Consider the following 21104-nt stretch of genomic DNA (forward strand, 5'->3'; position numbering starts at 1 on the left):
GAAAGGTATTACACAAACTTCTACAACACGGCTTATACTGCAAATTGGAGAAATGCAGCTTTGACCAGACCCAGATAGATTTTCTTGGATACGTGATTTCTGGGGAAGGCTTTAAGATGGATCCTGACAAACTCCAGTCTATTCTAGATTGGCCATTGCCTAAGGGACTCAAGGCTATCCAGAGGTTTATTGGGTTCTCCAATTATTATAGGCGCTTCATTAAGGGTTACTCTTCTATTATTGCACCTATTACCAATATGAGCAAACAAGGGGCTGATACTAAGACTTGGTCTACTGAAGCTCTCGTTGCTTTCAAAAATCTCAAATAACTTTTTGCTTCTGCTCCAATATTAGTCCATCCTGATACATCCTTGCCGTTCCTACTTGAGGTCGATGCCTCTGAGACAGGAGTAGGTGCCGTTCTCTCACAAAGCTTGGGGGTGGATAAACCGTTACATCCTTGTGGTTTTTTTTCCAAGAAACTTTCTGGGCCTGAGAGCAGGTATGACATCGGAGACAGGGAATTGTTAGCAGTCATTAAAGCCTTGAAAGAGTGGAGACATCTATTGGAGGGCACCTTACATCCGGTTACTATTTTGACGGACCACAAGAACTTGTCTTATATTGGGGAGGCTAAGCGTTTGTCCTCTAGGCAAGCTCGTTGGTCCTTATTCCTGACTCATTTCAATTATGTACTTACTTACAGACCTGGCTCTAAGAACTCTAAGGCCGATGCTTTGTCTCGACAATATGAACCTTTCACTGTATCTGAACCGATTCTTTCTTCTATAGTTCCTAAATGCAAGATTGTTGCTAATACGAATCTCAGGATTCATTCCCCGTTACTGGCCGAGATCATTAAACTGCAACATCTAGCACCTAAACAGACTCCTGAGGGTCGACATTTCGTTCCTCCTACTCTTCAACTGGAGCTGTTGCAATGTTTCCATAACAGCAAGATGGCGGGACATCCTGGTATCCGCAAGACGTATGCTTTGATTTCTAAAGACTTCTGGTGGCCTGCTTTACGTAAAGATACTAAAGATTTCATCGCTGCGTGTGAAGTGTGTACTAAGACCAAACAACCTCATACGCTCCCAAGTGGATTCCTGCATCCCTTAGAGGTACCAGAGAAACCATGGTCTTGTTTGGCCAATCTACCTATCTCTAAAAAACAGACTGTTATCCTCACCGTGGTTGACAGATTCACCAAGATGGCCCACTTCATTCCCTTGCCTAAACTTCCATCCTCCCAAGAGTTGGCAGAGATATTCGCGAGGGAGATTTTTCGCTTACATGGGATACCTTCCCAAATCGTATCTGACAGAGGGTCCCAATTTGTTTCCCGTTTTTGGAGATCCTTTTGTTCTCAACTAGGTATTAAATTAAATTTCTCTTCTGCCTATCATCCCCAGTCTAACGGAGCTGCTGAACGTACTAACCAAAAGATTGAGCAATATCTACGTTGTTTTGTTTCCGAACACCAGGACGATTGGGTCGGTTTGATTCCTTGGGCGGAGTTTGCGCACAACAATCTCGTTTGTGACTCTACTCATTCAAGCCCCTTCTTCATGAACTATGGCTTTCATCCATCTATTCTTCCCTCGGTTTCTCCTTCCCAAGGTGTACCGTCGGTTGATGTACATGTTGCCAATTTGAGGAAGTTGTGGGATCAGACTCGACAAATTCTTCTACACAATTCTATGCTGGTTAAGAAACACGCCGATAAACGTAGAAGGGCGGCTCCGATTTTCGTTCCAGGCGATAGAGTATGGTTAAGCACTAGGAATATTCGGCTTAAAGTTCCTTCCATGAAATTCGCTCCTCGATATATTGGCCCTTACAGGATCTTGACTCGAATTAACCCAGTGGCGTATCGTCTAGCTCTCCCAGCTGCCTTACGCATCCCTAACTCCTTTCACGTTTCATTGTTGAAACCCCTAGTTTGTAACAGATTCTCCTCCACGATCGCCCCTCCTCGCTCTGTTCAGGTGGAGGGTCAGGAGGAGTATGAGGTTAACTCCATCATTGATTCTCGTATCTCTCGGGGGAGAGTACAATATTTGGTCGACTGGAAGGGATATGGTCCTGAGGAGAGAAGTTGGGTACCACAAGAGGATGTTCATGCTCCTCGCCTTCGCAGGGCGTTTCACTCACGCTTTCCGTCTCGTCCCGGTTCCTTCCGCCCGGTGGGCGTATCTGAGAGGGGGGGTACTGTCAGGGTACCTGAAGCCTCTACCTCCGAAAGAGGTAGAGACTTAGTAGTTTACTCCTCCAGCAGGTCGGCTTCCTCCATCCCTCGCGACTCTCCTAGAGACTCTCACGCCGGCCGCGAGGGATCCGTCTCATTTTATGACGTCACGCACGCTGCCCGACGTCATGACGTCAGTCCGGACCGATCTGTCACTCAAGTGACTGGAAGCCACTCAGGACTCGTCGGAGGCGGGTATACTCACTGTAACCAGGGTATTTAAACCTGTTTCTCCCTTTCACTCATTTCCCTGTCGTGGTTCTAGCCTGTCTAGTCACACAGTGCTCTGGCGATTTCAGTTATTCCTTTGGTTCCGACCCGGCTAGTTTGACTTACTCTGTTTCCCTCTGGTATCCTTGACCCGGCTTGTTCCTCGCTCACCTGTCCTCTCGTTCCCTCGACCTCGGCTTGTTTCTGACCATTCTCTTTACTCTCCGTACGTTAGTCCGGCCATTCTAAGGTCCGGTATACGTACCCTGTCCTGTTTGTACTTTGCGTGTTGGATCCCTGTCCCGATCCTGACAACTGACTCCTACCCCATAATTTGCCCTTAGCTGCTTCCTTACTTCTAAAAAACCTTACCCTAACCATCAGCCTAACCCCTCAATGTTACAATGATTTTACCCTAACCCTGTTCCTAAATGGTTTATCTACAATGATTTCCTCACCCTGACCTCCTTTAATGATGACTTGTGTTGGTAAATAATTTGAAGAACTTTTCTAGCACATTGTGATCACTTGAAACACTAATCATCTCCTGGTCGCACTATATCATCTACTATTTTGTCAACCGTAGCAGTTTTCTAACAATGACAAAATATTCTCAAGGTAACAGTGTGAATGCAAACAAAACCTCTTCATTATAATCACATTTCTGAATTCTGTTGAGTCAACAGTCACTTGATTCACCTGACCTGAGCATACCTGACAAAGTCACACCCAGAGTGTCACCTCTCCGACTCAGTCACAGCAGGTCTCTCGCCAACATGGCTTTCAGAAGATGCAGATTTCTGTATCTCTCTATGTTTTTATTCTTTGTAGCATTTTACAGCTTCATTACCAGCATTCAGGAGCGAGCCCATTACTGTATTATGTGAGTACAATGTATTTTAAGAGAAATCTCATGTAATAATATGTGTAAGTTATATCTGACCTTCTCTTCGTTAGAGTTAAATAGAGTTCTAAAACTAACCTTGGAGACGTAGTAAACTTGTTTGCAGTCTGTATCGAAACGGTTTGATAATTAAATGGATGAAGTTTTGTTTTTCAATATAAATATTTGATCACACAATTAACTTTGATAACGGTAATCCCAACTAAACCAATCCTAATATGTTGTGTCTTTGCATGAACTGCTGTCAATCAGTCAGACATTCCCAAGCGTTTATCCTGGATATATCTTCTAATATCTGCGATAATATAATTATATATACAATACATAATATGCTATAATTCTACTATTGTACCATGTCAGAGGAGCTTACACCACCATGGCCAAATGGGAGAAATCACATATTTGCAGGTTTCATTGTTCAGTTTGGCTACTTTTATTTAATTTGGTTATTTCATTTGGAACAATTCACTTTATTCAGCATTATTCACTAATCTTCAAATTGTAGAGAATTAAAACCTAAAGGCTAAATCAGCTGATTTGGTAAAATTCGGTTATAATTAGACCTTTTCAGACTCAGTTTCCCCATTTGGATCTGAACCTGCTACATTTAGTAAATAAAAAATACTACAAAGGAGCACACTACATCAATTACAAATAAAAAATGTAAGAAAATCGTTTTTTTTAATAAAGATGTAATCACAATAACTAGCAATCTAACAATGTGTAGCATAAAAAAACAGTGTACATAATTAAAAGTGCAAAACAAAAAAACAGGTATGCATACCACAAACAATGCACACACAGGTATACACAAACAATGCTCACACAGGTATAAAACAAGCAATTCACACACAGGTATACATACCACAAGCAATGCACACACAGGTATACATACCAGAAGCAATGCACACACAGGTATAAAACAAGCAATGCACACACAGGTATACACAAGGAATGCACACACAGGTATAAAACAAGCAATGCACACACAGGTATACACAAGCAATGCACACACGGGTATAAAACAAGCAATGCACACACAGGTATACACAAGGAATGCACACACAGGTATACATACCACATGCGATGTACACACAGGTATAAAACAAGCAATGCACACACTGGTATACACAAGCAATGCACACACAGGTATACACAAGGAATGCACACACAGGTATACATACCACATGCGATGTACACACAGGTATAAAACAAGCAATGCACACACTGGTATACACAAGCAAATGCACACACAGGTATACATACCACAAGCAATTCACACACAGATATACACAAGCAATGCACACACAGGTAACACAAGCAAATGCACACACAGGTATACATACCACAAGCAATTCACACACAGATATACACAAGCAATGCACACACAGGTAACACAAGCAAATGCACACACAGGTATACACAAGAAAGGCATTTGATAGGGATTGTAATTCTTGTATTTATTATCTTGTGTGTCTGATTTCTGAATAATATGTTACAATTTATTTTTGCATTATTAAATAACGTTTACTGATCTTTTAGAAAGCCTGCTCCTATGTAGTATATATTTGTTCTATGTCTTTATTTAGCCCTGGAGGAAGACCAGGTGTTCATAGTGAGAACCTGTTTGTCTTATAAATTGTGTTTGTCCGTTGGTTGTCTCCTCCCTTATTGATTGCTAACATTTAGTGAATAAAACAATCTGGGCATGAACCCCCTCTCCTAACATTGGATCTTACAGAAACAAAGGCATAGAGCAGAGCGGAGTATGGTGAAAAAATAAATAATAGAACACACGGTGCATTATCTTCAAAGTGCAATAAATAATAAGAAAATAATAAGGAATAAGGGTATTTCACGGATATGTGACTCTTAGGGGATGGAAAATCTGCAGGAAAAAAATGATTGGGGCAAAAAAAAGTAAAAAATGTGATTAAGGAGGAACAAGTGGGCAGATTATATTTGGACAGACACCATGAAATATAGCCATTTTAATTGGCATTTAATTCAAATCATTAGATTTATTTTGAAGGATACTTTGTGTCCAAGCAGTGTTAATTGATTAAAAGGTGAATAGGAGACACGATTTATTTTATACTGAGCAAGAAGTCTGCAGGAATTCATTTCCACGTTGAAGGTTCACATATTTATATAGTAATATTGATTGAATCTGTTTATTCTGTTGATTCCCCCCCCCCCCCCCGTTTCCCATCGGTTAGTGTTCTGTTTTTTTCCAAAAAAAGGACCTACTTAGAAAGCAAATTCCCCATGGTTCTTATTTTACAGATTTGTTTCCTCTGCTGAAGGCAAAATCTCCTTTCTTCAAGTCTAAATGGGTGACCTCTAGTCCTCTGTACAGTCCTATTAATGAACAAGTTACCAGTTAGCTGTTTGTTCTGGCCCTGTATATATTTCTATAATGTTTTCATATACCCTAGGACATGTTTTTAAAGCAAGTCACGTTCTTTGTGACAAAAATCTTCTTCTATTTCAGTGATGGCGAACCTTTTTGAGCCCGAGTGCCCAAACCGCAATACATGCCAACTTGTTTTTCCTTAAAGTGCCAACAGGGAAATTAAACCTCAATACTGGGGTTTAAGTTTAGAAAAAACAACTCGTACTGTTGTCCGAACTAATTCACAACTTTTGTTTTAAAAGAACACAACAGAAAGTTCAATGATACAAATTTGAAATAATTATATAAATAGATAAAATTAAGCTTATATTTATTAGTATCTCCAACAAATGCAATACATACACACACAGACTGCTGAATACACACACACAAGGCTGCTGAATACAGAGACTGCTGAATACACACACACACACACACAGTCTACTGAATACACATGCAGACAGACGGCTAAGTACACACACACACTGCTGAGTACACACACACACAGACTGCTGAATACACACACAGACTGCTGAATACACACACAGACTGCTGAATACACACACACACACACTGCTGAATACACGCGCACACAGACTGTTGAATACACACACATACTGCATTGAGGGGTGTAGTGTATGTGTTTGTGTGGGGTGCTGTGTGTGTGCTGTGTGTGAGGGTTGCTGTGTGCTGTGTGTGAGGGTTGCTGTGTGTGTGTGTGTGTGTGTGGGTTGCTGTGTGTGTGTGTGTGTGTGTATGAGGGGTGGTGTGTGTGTATGAGGGGTGGTGTGTGTGTGAGGGGTGTTGTATGTGTATGAGGGCTGCTGTATGTGTGTGTGTGTGCATGAGGGGTGCTGTATGTGTGTGTGTGAGGGGTGCTGTGTGTGTGTATGAGGGGTGCTATGCTGTGTGTGAGAGAGGGGTGCTATGGGTAGGGGTGCTGGGCGGGGGTAAGGGTGCTGTGCTGTGGGGGGTAGGGGTGCTGTGTGTGTTGTGGGGGTGCTGTGGGGGGGGGGGTAGGGCTGCTGTGTGTGGGGGGGTAGGGCTGCTGTGTGTGGGGAGGTGTAGGGGTGGGGAGGGATGCTGGGTGTAGGGGAGGGAAGGGAAGCTGGGTGTAGGGGAGGGGAGGGATGCTGGGTGTGGGGGAGGGGAGGGATGCTGGGTGTGGGGGAGGGGAGGGATGCTGGGGGTGTGTAGTGGGGGTAGGGATGCTGTGGGGGGGTAATGTGTGTGGGTGGTAGGGGTGCTGTGTGGGGGGTAGGGGAACACTGTGTGTGGGTGGTAGGGGTGCTGTGTGGGGGGTAGGGGAACACTGTGTGTGGGGGTAGGGGTGCTGTGTGGGGGGTAGGGGTACTCTGTGTGGGGGGTAGGGGTACTCTGTGGGGGGGTTGGGGTGTAGGGGTACTCTGTGTGGGGGGTAGGGGGCTGGGGTAAAGGTGTTTAAAAAAAATTAAAATAAAAGTATACTAAATCAGTATCCCCCTCTCCCTCCTTCTTACCTTTAATGAAGGAGGGGGGGACACAGCCATCCCTGGTGGTCCGGTGGTGTCAAGCACTGCTTCCGTGTCGGGAGTCAAGGGGGAGGGATCTGTGAAGCAGCTCCCCTGTCCTCCCGCGCGATGCTGTGTGGAGCGTTGCCATGGTAATGCGCGGCAACGCTCCACACAGCTTGCTCGCGAGAGGACAGGGGAGCTGCTTCACAGATCCCTCCCCCTGCCTCCCAACACGGAAGCAGAGTAGGCGCCTGCCGTTTCGGGCAGGCAGGTGCCTACTCTGCATTGATGGCAAACCTATGGCCGCGTGCCCACAGAAAGGGCCCGGCGTGCCACCCGTGGCACACATGCCATAGGTTCGCCATCACTGTTCTATTTGAAGTCCAACTCTGAACTTTTTCCAGTTCCATTATATTCTTCTTTAAAACCATTGTGGCCCATTTTCTAAGTCACGGCAAATTATTTTTTGAGACTGAAGATGGTAACATATTGTTAAGAAAAATACTGCATGGGGTCATGGCAGGAGCAACACGAGGTTAAGGTGGGAATAGTACAGGGTCATCAAACATGTATTCGTAATAGTACAGGGTTATCAAACATGTATTACAGTGAAGAATGTATTAGTAGAAAATAATGGCGGTGGAAAAGTAGGGCACTAGGGAGTGGATTTGTGTTGGTGGCCTGATCTTTGAGGACTGTTGATGGGACTGTTTGTACTAATGGTGGTGCATGTAACGCCCGGTACCAGCATAGTCTCCAATCAGGGGAAGAAAAATGTAAGAAAAGTTTCAGAATGGCTCGCTTACAGACTTTGAGCCCATCTGATGGAAAAGGCTTTAAAAGCAGTTAATGAGTATCGGACAGGTGAGAACCATTCCAAGATAAGAAATGCAAACTCTGCATGAGTGTTTACAAATAAAGGGTTAATATATATGAACAGGGTGAAATCAATGCTGGCACTTAAAGGGTTATAGCTGACACGGGCTGAGATAGCTGCGTATCTCATTCGCATCGTGTATGAAGGCGGCATTTTATGAAGGGGCGTTGCATACTTTGTTGTTTTAAATGCAATTCCCCAGTCTCTCTGACTGGAATTTCTGGCCTGGCTCACCGCAATTATTATTATTATTATTATTACCATGTATATAGCGCCAACAGATTCCGTAGCGCTTTACAATATTATAAGAGGGGGGATGTAACTATAAATAGGACAATTACAGGAAACCTTACAGGAACGATCGGTTGAAGAGGACCCTGCTCAAACGAGCTTACAGTCTATAGGAGGTGGGGTATAAAACACGTTAGGACAGGAAATAGCAATCAAATCAATTATTATACGTGATTAAACTGTCAATCTAAAAGAAGATCATAGTATAACCTTACAGTAACAACAAATATATCATACATACTACATTCAGTATCGGGTGGTCCGTAGGAGGGTGGGGGAAGGTGAGAGAAAGGAGGGAGATTAAGATGTATCTCATTCTCTCCTCTTCTCTCTCCACTGCCCCCACTACAGGCTAACAAATAAATATATAGCGTAATAAAAAGTTGGTGGGGAAGCAGTGTCAAACCTTATAGGATAATTCGAAGAGGTGTTTAGATCGAAATAGCGCTCAGGGGTTCCATATTTTTCATTAATTTTCAAGTTTTCTATTTTCTTAAAAGCATATTTTTCCATTATTAATTGATGATAATCAATCTGTGTGTTTATTTCCCCCCGTTCTGGTACTGAATCCATTCTCTAGTGTCGTGCCAAGCATACTTTAACGGCCATCATAGTATGGATAATTAAATACCTCTCAGATTTTAATTTTGTAGGTAATTTCAGGTGAAAAAGAGAGAGCTGGGCACCCAATTCTACCTGTATATTCCAAACGTATTTTATTATTCTAATTAGTATTTGTTTTATTTCTCTACGTACCTTACAGCTCCACCGTAGATGATAAAATGTACCTGTTCCTAAGTTGCATCTCCAACAGAATGTATTATCAGTGGAATTATATTTCTATAAGATTTGTGGGACTCTATACGATCCATGGTGGATTTTAGTTTGGGTCCCATATATATTGGTACAATGAACTGATTTTCTAAACACTCTTATTGAGCTATACCATACTTCCAATGGGTATTCCTCATTCATATCGTCTTCCCATTTCCCCAACCCCTGAAATTTACTTTTATCTTTTCAATTATTTAAAGTTTTATTTATTCTAGAGACTAGTTTGTAAGTATCATCTATATTATGTATTAAGTTATCTTGATTTCGATCTTTATTAATATGTTTTGATCTTAAAAGAATTACTAATCTTAAATATGTAAGGAATTCCCCTGCTGGTAAGTTACAATTGTTCTGTAGCTTTCTAAATGAGGACATAAAATTCTCGATTCGTCCCACCTACCCACTTTTTTATCTTCAATATATATTTCAGCGACTTCTATTGGAGTCAGATATGTAAAGGGTTTTTTTTTTTTTTTATTGTTTTGTTTTAGTATGCGTATAGACATATGAATATCTGTAACAATTTTGTTATTAAAATAAATAGAAAAATGAAGCAACAGAAACCTGGACAGTGTAGCTTGGGGTTAACCCAAAGAAAACTGACGAAAATGGAGAAAAGAGACTGGACTGTCCAGTGACCACTGTGTATTAGTTAAAATATAACTTTTAATAACTACAAAATATAAAAAGAGCTAGAGAATGCCTGGCTCTAAACACAAACAAACATACAGTGGAAGAAAATTCCACAATAGAAAAGTAATAGAAGTCACTATGTACTGAATATAGTCTATCTCCAAAATGTGGATTAGCTTAAATGAAAAAAACCTTGAATCAATTATGCTCTGTAACTATGTAGTCAGAGGGAGAGAGCCCTTATAATAATGTAGCAAATAATAAAGATACTTCTACAGAGTGACAGAAGGTAGTAACATTTAGCAGAAATAAGATAGGGATATAAATCCTAAAACAGAAATAGTGAAAGGAAATGGCCCAGGACGAAAAAAACAGAGTTAACCTGGGTATAGAAATAATGGAGAACGTGTAGCTGGCTAAGCGACCAATCCGTGCTATGGCCAGAAAAGAAAATTCGCTAAGAGAGCAAGTAGCTAAGGCTAGTGACCCTAGAACTGCATATGATTCACACTATAGCTGTGTTGTGGCGTCTAGCTGCAGTTAAACGCTAAGTCTAAAGCTAACAGTTCCGTCCGAAACCCCTTGAAAAGCCGCTCACTGGCGAAACGCGCGTCGGGGCTTTCGCACGTGTAGTTTTCTTGCTCTGATAGTTTACAAGTTTAGCTTGTACTTTAGCTAGTCAAAGAAATCTTTGGTATTAGCTGAGTTTTGTGGGAATCTGTGGGTCTGCTAAGTTTTTACTAAGCCGAGTTTCGGACAGAACTGGAGATAGACTATATTCAGTACATAGTGACTTCTATTACTTTTCTATTGTGGAATTTTCTTCCACTGTATGTTTGTTCGTGTTTAGAGCCAGACATTCTCTAGCTCTTTTTATATTTTGTAGTTATTAAAAGTTATATTTTAACTAATACACAGTGGTCACTGGACAGTCCAGTCTCTTTTCTCCAGTTTCTTCAATTTTGTTATTAACATTTATTTTTTTAAACTTCTCTGGCTCTATCCAATATATGAAAGATAACTCTAGATTTCTACAGCTGGATGATTCGGCCATGTACCAGCATGGAGGGGAAATCTTATTTATATTCCACCATCTCCAATATCTCCTCTTGTTTTCTCCACATATTTTTGACAGATATGCTTGATTTTTTTTTTTTTTTATATATATATATATATTTTTGTTTTGCGGGTAGGTACATTGCAATATCAAACGCCACAACAGCATACACATTGTGTACAAGTTAGACAGTAGCATGAGTATGTGCACATGTTTTGGTGATACATAGACAAGCTTAACGTAACTTCTGAGTATTCGTAGTGAAGTTTCGTATGTGTGTGAAGTAGGGGTGGAATACAGGGGAATAATGTAAGTTAGGTCAAGCTGGGTATAGAATGATAGTGAGCAACAGGTGTGGTTATCTTTGAGCTATCATCTTAATTGCTGTGCTCTGCTATAGTTTAAACGTGGTGTATGAACATAAGGCTTTCGTCATGCTGCTAGGTAGATAAGTGTGCCTGTGTAGTGCTAGTTGTGGTATTAACCCATGGGTTCCCCCATCATAGCGTAGTATGTGATTATAGAAATGCATGCATTCCGAGAAGCAATAAAAACATAAACATAAGATCGATGTCAACATTAGCAGGTTTATAGATTAGCACACAGGAACTCTGTGGTGGCAACTGTGGTTCATTGTCATGTGTCCCTGGGAAGCGTCGCTTAGAAGTGGGGGGATGTTCTCGGGGTGGCATTGCCCTTTCAGCCAATGCCTCGGCTTAGTATTGTGGGGGAGACTCTAGGTTTTGCCACTTGAGTGGGGTGTGCCGGGCTGTCACCCCCACCTACCCATGCCTGAGATGGAGTCTGCATCCGGGGTCTGTGGGCCCTGGCGTCTTGGTAAAGTAAGTTCCTCCCTGCCAGGGGGTTGTTGGGGACTCGGGTGATCCGCCGTCGCTTATGGGTGTCTGGCCTCCAGAATCTCTGGAACGCTTTGTCCAGACGTTGCATCATGTGGTCCACCGAGTTCGGTAAGACCGTCTCTGGCCCTTTTAGCTTGTGCCTCTGCTTAGAGAGCTTGTGCTCCATCTTGGGTGAGTCGGCTGAGTGCGCCCTGCGGCCGGTGTCAGTCGTCTGATTGCTGTGCGCCTATATGGGGCGAGCCAGGGGGGCCGGGATAACTTTTCTTTAGGTTATTGATTATTTGGGAGATTATATAAGGATTTATAGTATGCTGCAAAAACTTTCCAATATCTTTTGGAGAACGACATGGACGATTGCCATCCATAATTTTATTTATTCTTTTATTATTCTTAATACCTTTACGTCTATTAGTTAATGTTTTGCCTGTTTTATTGTCTTGAAAATACCAAACCTGTTTTAATCTACTTAAAGCTATCTGTGGTTTTATTTCTAATTTCTTTTTGATTTCCACTTGAATCTTGTTTATTTCTTCTTCAAGTTTTTTTGAATATTGTATTTTCTTTTCTTTATCTTTTTGTGCTAAAAGAATATATAAAACCAAAAATTGCATACCTTGCTGTTTTTTCTTTTCACATCCAAGTTTAATCAAACAACCCCTCATAGAGGCTTTATATGTGCACCATACTGTAGTATTGTCTGTCTATCCATTATTATTTTTATGCAGCGCTTTACAATGGGTGGACGAACAGACATGTAGTTGTAACCAGGCAAGTTGGACACACAGGAACAGAGGGGTTGAGGGCCCTGCTCAATGAGCTTACATGCTAGAGGGAGTGGGGTAAAATGACACAAAAAGGTAAGGATAGTATTAGACTAGTGACAGTTGCAGAAGAGGAATCAGTTGGGAGCTATTAACAGTTTAATTGATACGCTTTTATGAAGAAGTGGGTTTTTAACGATTTTTTTGAAGGAGTGGAGACTGGGTGAGCATCTAACGGAGTAGGGAAGCGAGTTCCACAGGAACGGTGCAGCCCTCGAGAAATCTTGAAGGCGAGCATCAGAGGTGGGAGTACGGACAGAAGATAGACGTAAGTCTTCAACAGATCGTAAGGGCCTAGACGGGACATACTTGTGTATAAGGGAGGATAGGTGGGAGCAGCATTATGTAGTGATTTGAAAGCAAGAAGCAGAATTTTAAATTGAGCTCTATATTTTATAGGAAGCCAATGTAGGGACTGACAGAAGGGTGAGGCATGGGAGGTGCGGGTGGACAGGAAGATGAGCCTCACTGCCGTATTCATTATGGACTGTAACGGCGAAGTTGGGAGCACGTAAGACCACTGAGAAGCGGATTACAGTAGTCAAGGCGAGAAAGGACAGTGGAATGGACCAACACCTTAGTCGCATCTGGCGTTAAGTAGGGGCGGATGCGCGCAATGTTTTTGAGATGGAAATGACAGGATTTGGCAATAGATTGAACATAAGGCTTGAAGGAGAGGTCGGAGTCAAAGAGAACACCTAGGTAGCACCGTTGGTGGTAGCACCGTTGACTTGGAGACAGACAGACACAGGAGTAACAACACTTGAGGGAGGAAAGACCAGAATTTCAGTTTTGGTCAAGTTTAGTTTAAGGATGTGGGCAGCCATCCAGTTAGAAATAGCAGAGAGGCAGTCAGAGACACTAGTCAAGAGGGACGGGGAGAGATCAGGAGAGGACAGGTAGATTTCCGTGTCATCTGCATAGAAATGATATTGGAAGCCAAAGGAGCTAATGAGTTTACCAAGGGAGGCAGTATAGGTGGAGAACAGTAGGGGACCAAGGACTGAACCTTGGGGGACACCAACAGAGAGGAGTTGGGGAGAAGAAGCAGAGCCAGAGAAGGAAAAACTGAAAGAGCGCTGGGAGAAGTAGGAGGAGCACAAGGAGAGAGCAATATCTTGTAGATCGATAATGCGGAGGATGAGATGAAGCTGTTGATGATCAACAGTGTCAAAAGCCGCAGACAGGTCAAGGAGAATTAGGATAGAGTAGTGACCACAAGATTTTGCAGCGAGTAGATCATTGGAGGGCTTAGCGCGGAAACCAGATTGAAGCGGGTCTAGCAGAGCGTTGTACTCAAGGAAGTCTGTCAATCTTGCATACACAATTCTTTCAAGGATCTTGGATGCAAAAGGCAGTAGCGAGATAGGACGATAGTTGGATGGGGAGTTAGGGTCAAGATTGGGCTTCTTTAGAATTGGGGTTACAGTTCCATGTTTGAAGGGCGATGGAAATATACCAGAGGAGAGAAAGAGATTGAGAATTTTAGTGAGAGGTGGAGAAAGAGAAGAAGACAGAGTATGGATGGGATGCGAGGGAATAGGATCTAGGGAGCAGGTGGTGGGGCGGGAGTACTGGAGCAGAGCAGAAACCTCTTCCAGTGTAGCAGGTGCGAATGAACATAGAACAGCAGAGGGAGTGAAGTTAGGGGAAGTATTGTAAAGGGAAGAAGAAAGATGAGAGATCTCTTCTCTGATTGTAGATCATTATTATTTATCTAAAAAAATTATCTTGTTTTGTTAATCAAGTATTCTTTATTTTTATCTTCCAGTAGACTTTCATTAAGCCTCCACGAAGATCTGTCTTTGGCTTTTAGTTCATTTTTAATATTAACATAGATTGGAGCGTGATCTGACCATGTTATCATGTCTATTTCTGAGTTGTTGAATTCACTTATATTTATAGAGTTGGTCATAAAAATCTCCAATCTTGAATATATCTTATGAACTTGAAAAAAAAATAAGAATAGTCCCTCTTGTTTGGGTTATGAACACGCCATATGTCAAATAAATTCAAATGTATATATTTTTTTTTAGTTCTTTATTTTTGTTGTGCATGGTATAACATTCGACTTGTTTAGCCACAATAGCCGTCACAATCAGAGTAAGTACAGGCATTATGGACATTCAGATATACAGCACAATTTTTTGTTTGTAACGATAGGATGAAAAGACAGTGGAGAGGCAAAACGTAGTCAGAGGATACAGGCTTTTCTTACTGTCTGTGGTAATAATGTAGGCTAAGGTTCCACGTTTAGACTGCATGCTAGACTATCCTAATATTTAATAATTATATATATATGCAGGCTTAAACTTATTGCATTGCAGGCAAGGTCAACGCTCAGCACGCTACCACCCATTAAAGCGGTTCTCTCTCCCTCACATTTTGCTATATGACATGCTTGCGCCTATATGTGGATGGCTACAGTACAGTCGCAGGGTGCGCAGTGAGATGTGATGTGCCATTTTTTATTTGTTAGTGGAAAAGAAAAGCCACCTTGGGACGTATGACTTGTGGCAGCACTATTTTGCCTTGGCGCCTAGCCCGCCAGTATTATCAAGTTGGCAAATGGTGTTAGTTCCGCCATGCGGAGCAGTGGCGTGAGAGACTAGGATGTGGGTTATGTAAGTGAGTAAGTGGTATGAGGTTGTACCCCTACCTGTCTTGGGCAGCGTAATATGGGTGTTAGAGTGAACGAAGTAAGGCAGGTTGTCAACACATAATATTTTAAAGGAAAAATGAAACCATATAACATATAACAGAACGGTCGTCACTTGTGTGCCCCTGGATCTGTTGCATCTCAGGTGAGAGTCCCAGGCGGATGTGGCTTGGATGACAGCCAGCCACTATAGTCAGGGAGTCAGCCGATGCCTTGGTTGGGCGCTCCGCTTCCATGTGTGTACTGTCCGGCAACAAATGTCCCGTGTATGCTCAGGGACACTTCGTCCCGCGCCGTGTCGCGGCTTAAAGGAGTAGTCCGTCGCTTCTGGACCTGTCGCTGGTGAGATGGTTGCAAGGTAGTGGAGCGGTGTGGCTTCTTGGGTCTCTGCTTTGCTGCCTCCCTCAGGGGGCTTTGCGAGGCCCCACCGCGGACCTCACGTTGTAGTGACGGGCGTCTTCGTCTGTGTTGGCTGTGAGGGGACGTGCGGCGCTTCATGTGGGAGACCGGCACTCCTGCATATCCGAGGGGTAAGTTTTGCTGGCCTTTTGCCTTTAGTGTTCGTTTTGCTGCGGGTACTGGTTTGCTGTGCCCTTGTCTCTCTCGCCATTTTCGGGCCTGCCCTGGGGTTGGTGCAGAGATACAGTTATGCGTCTCAGAAGGCTGATGTCGTGCCAGGGCCCCTTGATGTGATTTAACCTCCAGGTGTTGCGGGTAGTAGGCTAGCTTGTGTCTGTGGGCGCGTTGTGTTGCCAGTGCTGTGTTGTTGCCGGCCCTCACAGTGCCGTTAGCACACGTGGCGTCCGCCATCTTAGGTGAGTGACATAAGCCGCAGATCTTAGTGGCAGCGCTGCTGTGCCTCGGATGACTTGCCTCAGAGTTGGGACCGGGATCACCCCCAATGGTCCGGGGGGGGTGGGACCGGGACCGGGTCCGCACAGGTGCAGCTTGTCTGTCGGGCTCCGGTAGGCAGGATAGTGGAGCGGCGGCCATCCACTCCACTCACCGCCAGGAAAGGTCCCGCCTGTTGCTGCAGAGATCTCCCCTCCAGGGGACTAAAACTCAGTGAGCAAGCCTCTCCCCGGTTCCGGCAGCCCTTATCCGTCGAGGGTCACATTTATGGGTGAGGTATGTGAGTAAAATCGTGGTTTATGGGCATTATAGGGTCGTTGTGTGCAGGAGCTGAGCTCCCCTGCGACCGCTCTGCTCAGCGGCCCCTCCCCCCTAAATGTATTTTTTAAATGATAGATCTTTATTTTTCTTTTATATTGTTGTTACTCCTATCTAAAGTATAATTTGGAAAAATATTAATGTCGCCTGCAATTATTAATTTTCCTTTCTTGATCTTATCTATTTTTTTTTTTTTTTTTTTTTAAAGGCTTCCAAAAATGTTTTTAGAAAATATATTAGATGCATAAATGTTAACTAAAGTATATAAGGAGTCTTCTAATCTATAAGTCAAGATAATGAATCTGCCCAAAGTATCTTTCTGTTCGAGGATCAATTCAAATGTTATATTAGACGAGATAATGATAGCAACCCCTCTTTTCTTACCATTTTGAAGAGAGGAATGACATACTGTGAGATGTCTAGAATAATTCCATTTTGTGTCTTTGTTATCCTTCCAATGGGTTTCTTGTACATAACATATATCCAGCTTCTTTTATATAGCATTTCAAATAGAACCCTTCTTTTATGTGGAGTTTTTAGTCCCTGCGCGTTAATCGATCCTATATTAATGCACCTCAAAGATGTGACTTAGCCATGACCTATAAAAACATATGGAATCCTTCTTAACTCCCTCGGAGCACAAACCCATATACACACACCCTACATACATCTTACTTTCAATTAGACTTTAAGCTAAAACAAAATATATATATATATAAAACTTGTCCTGTCAATCATCGAGAGCTAATATTTCCTTACTCAGCCATAATAGTCTTGTTTATTCTTTTCTTTCCATCTTCTAGTTTTCCTTAACTCTTTATCTCCTCTCTCCTCTATTTAGAAAACATAAAGTGTCTCTAAGCATAAACAATTCTCCATTCCCTTTTATTAAATATCCCATCCACTTATTCTATCTTAACTATTTATTTTCCATTGAATCTAAGGGATAAGAAAAGAGGGGAGGAGAAATAGAATCTATATATAAATAAATATTATTTCTTGAGATAATAAACGCGTAAGTGAATAATTAATATTCCTTAAAGGATCACTATAGTGTCAGGAAAACAAATCGGTTTTCCTGACACTATAGTACCCTGAGGGTGCCCCTCCCATGGTGCTGATGGTTAAAACCCCTTCAGTTACTCACCTTAGTCCACCGCCTGGCTCCCTTACCTCTGACGTCAGCGGAGCGGAATGCGCATGCACGGCAGTGCAGCGTGCGCATTCAAAGTATCCATAGGAAATAATTTCTCAATGCTTTCCTATGGACGCTCTGCGTGATGGAGGCGTTGCAGATGCGCCACTAGTGGCTGTCCGGAAGACGGCCACTAGAGGCTGGCTTAACCCCAAACTGCTATGTTTACAGCAGGCAGGGTTAACCCTAGAGGGACCTGGCACCCAGACCACTTCATTGAGCTGAAGTGTTCTGGGTGACTATAGTGTCCCTTTAAAGTTTTTTTTTTAAAATATTCAGCCATGTTAATTACTTCCTTAGTATCAACAAACCTCGGATTATAGTGCTCTCCAAATTTTCTTAACTATCATGCTATATTCATCATTATTAATACTATGCCGTGTTGTAAAAAACAAAAGATAAATAAATGAATAAATGCATAATTAAATATATCGTATTCCTTAGTGTTCTCTGAATTTTTAGTTACAATTAACAATATCAAACGTGTTGTGTAAAATGTCTGTGCCATCCACTTATACGTTTAGATAACATATCTTGTCCTACAAAACCACGTGTAGCTTAAATTTAAAAGTATCTATCTGTATGTGAAAATGTTCTTATTCCCAGTGTCCTTTGTCTCGTCTTATTCACGTGTACTAATAATTGTTACTGTAACATCATATTACCAAAGTAGTGATAATACATCTGAAAAAATGATAATAAATCAGTACCATATCCCTTTAAACATCTCATTTATTACCCTTCTCCTTCTCCTCCCTCTTTCCCTATCTATTCAACCTTTTGCTCCATCCTATGTATTACATTTCATTTTTACGAACACAGAATGATACCAAGTCATATCTGGTGTCACAATAGCTTGCATTTAAAAAAAAACAAAAAACTTTTTTGACTGTAATATAATAGCAGTCAGTTTCCTTCACACATGTGCGTTTTGGGGCCTGCCAGGGCACAGTGTCACACCAGTGCAACTCATATCTGGTGTAACAGTAGTGTACATTAAAAAAAAACTAGAAATTTGACTGTGAAATAATAGCAGTCAGTTTCCTTCACATGTGTGCGTTTCAGGGCCTGCCAGGGCACAGTGTCACACCAGTGCAACTCATATCTGGTGTAACAGTAGTGTACATTTTTAAAAAAAAATACAGGGGGCTTGTTGTCACCTTTCGGGGACCCTTGGTGTTGTATGTGGCTGGGTGGAGGAAGAGACCTTCAATGACATCAGTGAGGACAAGGAACGGGACATGGCTAGCTTGGTATCCAACCTTGTGCAAATGGGGAGTTTGCGGTTGTGCAAATGGACTGTTTGCGGTTGTTTGCGGTGCGTTAAACGGGGAGTTTGGTCTGTCACTGTGAAGCGGGCGTAACCCTTACACTACCTGTTCGATACAACATCATACCTGATGTTTTAAAGCATGTTATTCCAAACAATTTAGGAATGTTAGGTGATTTATGCCCTTTTTGGATTAAAACCAGACTCTGCATCAACTATGTAATTTTCCATGGGAGTTTTGCCATGGATCCCCCTCCGGCATGCCACAGTCCAGGTGTTAGTCCCCTTGAAACAACTTTTCCATCACTATTGTGGCCAGAAATAGTCCCTGTGGGTTTTAAAATTCGCCTGCCTATTGAAGTCTATGGCGGTTCGCCGGGTTCGCCCGTTCGTGAACATTTGCGGAAGTTCGTGTTCGCCATTCGCGAACGGAAAATTTCATATTCGCGACATCACTAGTTTTCAATAGTCAGGTCATTTTTATTATTTTCTCCATTCAACACAGATATCATCTGCAATAGTGAGTATATCCATTCTAGCACTAACACTTTTATTGTTTAGTTTTAACACCGTTTTTAATTGCTTCCATCACTTTATTTTTGTATACTCACTTTGCTCTTTCAAGGATTTAATTTCATACACTTTATTTTTAACACTAGTACTATTTAATTTGTCCCCCACATTTTAGCGTAGGACCCACCAACATTGGGGTACTTTGAAAGCAGTGGTGGGCTTAACATCATATGGCCATATGGTGGAACTAAATCCCCATATTTATTCTTAGATAGGCAATTTAGAAGCCTTCTTTGTGTTGTATTTTTTGTAGTCTGAGTGCGCCGCAACTATATTTTTTTTCATGATCCAAATTTTGTGTCCACCTGATTCATGGCGGTCTTACATGGGGAGAATTTGATTCCTTAGATAATACAGTTTCTATCTGCTTATATTATATAATTGCATATGACCTATATACACTGCTTCTGGAGAATGTCTACACATTGTATCAGAGGAAATGCTGTGATTTTCCTACATTTGTTATAGATACATGCTTCTATCATCTGCAACATATTAATCAAGATGACTCTAAATAGGTTAATTTGCTGGAATATAAATGTATTATTGCACTGTGCCTTAAACAGTAAAACATACCATCTGCTGCCTTGCCAAATTCCATGCCATGTATTTAGCTATACTGCTTCATTCTTTAAAAAAACTCCATGTCATGTTTCACTAATGATATTATGTCATTTTGATACATGTGGTTTTATTTTTATTGATGAATTAATTGGTTGTGGGGTTATATAAGCACATTTGCACTTTGTTATCCATATGCATGATTAAAGCTCTGCTGAGCCGAAACGTCACACTTTCTATGGGGTGGTTCACCCATCAATAAATACACCATCCTTACTATTGGAGTGTTACCTGCGTTTATTCCTTTTGAAGGAATCCAGTGATGTCCGCCTGACACGGAGCACCTCTACCGTGGATGGCCGGAGCATTTACACAGTATCAGTGTGCAGGGTTCTTTGTTTTTTTGGGACCTACTGAATGTCAGCTGGGAGAGCAGAGTGTTCCTGTCAATTCGGTAGCTCAGAGAGTGGACGGACCGGACTTTCTGCTTCAGACCGGTGAGTATAATTGTGCTCGCTCTTGGCAATCTGCGCAGTTGCAGGCAGGGTCTAATGTCCAGCAAGGCGAAATCATAGGGCTACTTAGGGCAGTCTTAGATAAATGAACTCCTAGCGCAGTGCATACAGGTAGCGGCGATTCTCTTGCTGCTCAGGGTGACAGTTCCATTCCTGTGGGTACGGAGGCAACCGTGAATGCCCCCTCATTTGGCCCAGTTTGTGAAGTATCCCCATTGGGTCTCCATGTTCCTAAGGAGGTTAAGGAAACAATTTTGTAGATCTCATATCTCTTGTGACTCTAGATAAGGAAACAGTGGACAGACCGCGTCGTGGTGATCTATCGGAAGGGGAAAAAGGTAAGCAGCTTCCTCGGACCTTCGGTAATTGGCTTCAAGGTTTGGTTATTTTTGCTAATATCCTATCAAGTAAGTTCCCGGAGCAGGCCCCTTCCTTGTTTGCATACTTAGACTTACAAAGTTATGGGGGTCAATGTTGGTTCAAATATGACAAGCAATTTAGACAAAAAATGGAGGTTCTGCCTAATCTAGATTTC

The 21104-nt window shown here is 42.1% G+C and overlaps 1 protein-coding gene across 1 annotated transcript in view; it reads left to right on the top strand.

Annotated features, from left to right (window-relative positions):
* Window positions 1–3131: 3131 nt before the first annotated feature.
* The window catches only part of LOC134603633 (alpha-2,8-sialyltransferase 8F-like), a 76749-nt gene continuing 58776 nt past the window's right edge, over window positions 3132–21104 (top strand). The window contains exon 1 of the mRNA XM_063449782.1: window positions 3132–3344. Coding sequence (XP_063305852.1) covers window positions 3238–3344 — 107 coding nt within the window. The 5' untranslated portion in view covers window positions 3132–3237. The remainder of the gene's footprint in view (window positions 3345–21104) is intronic.

The sequence above is a fragment of the Pelobates fuscus genome, chromosome 3, assembly GCF_036172605.1.
Source record: "Pelobates fuscus isolate aPelFus1 chromosome 3, aPelFus1.pri, whole genome shotgun sequence".
Classification (NCBI taxonomy): domain Eukaryota; kingdom Metazoa; phylum Chordata; class Amphibia; order Anura; family Pelobatidae; genus Pelobates; species Pelobates fuscus.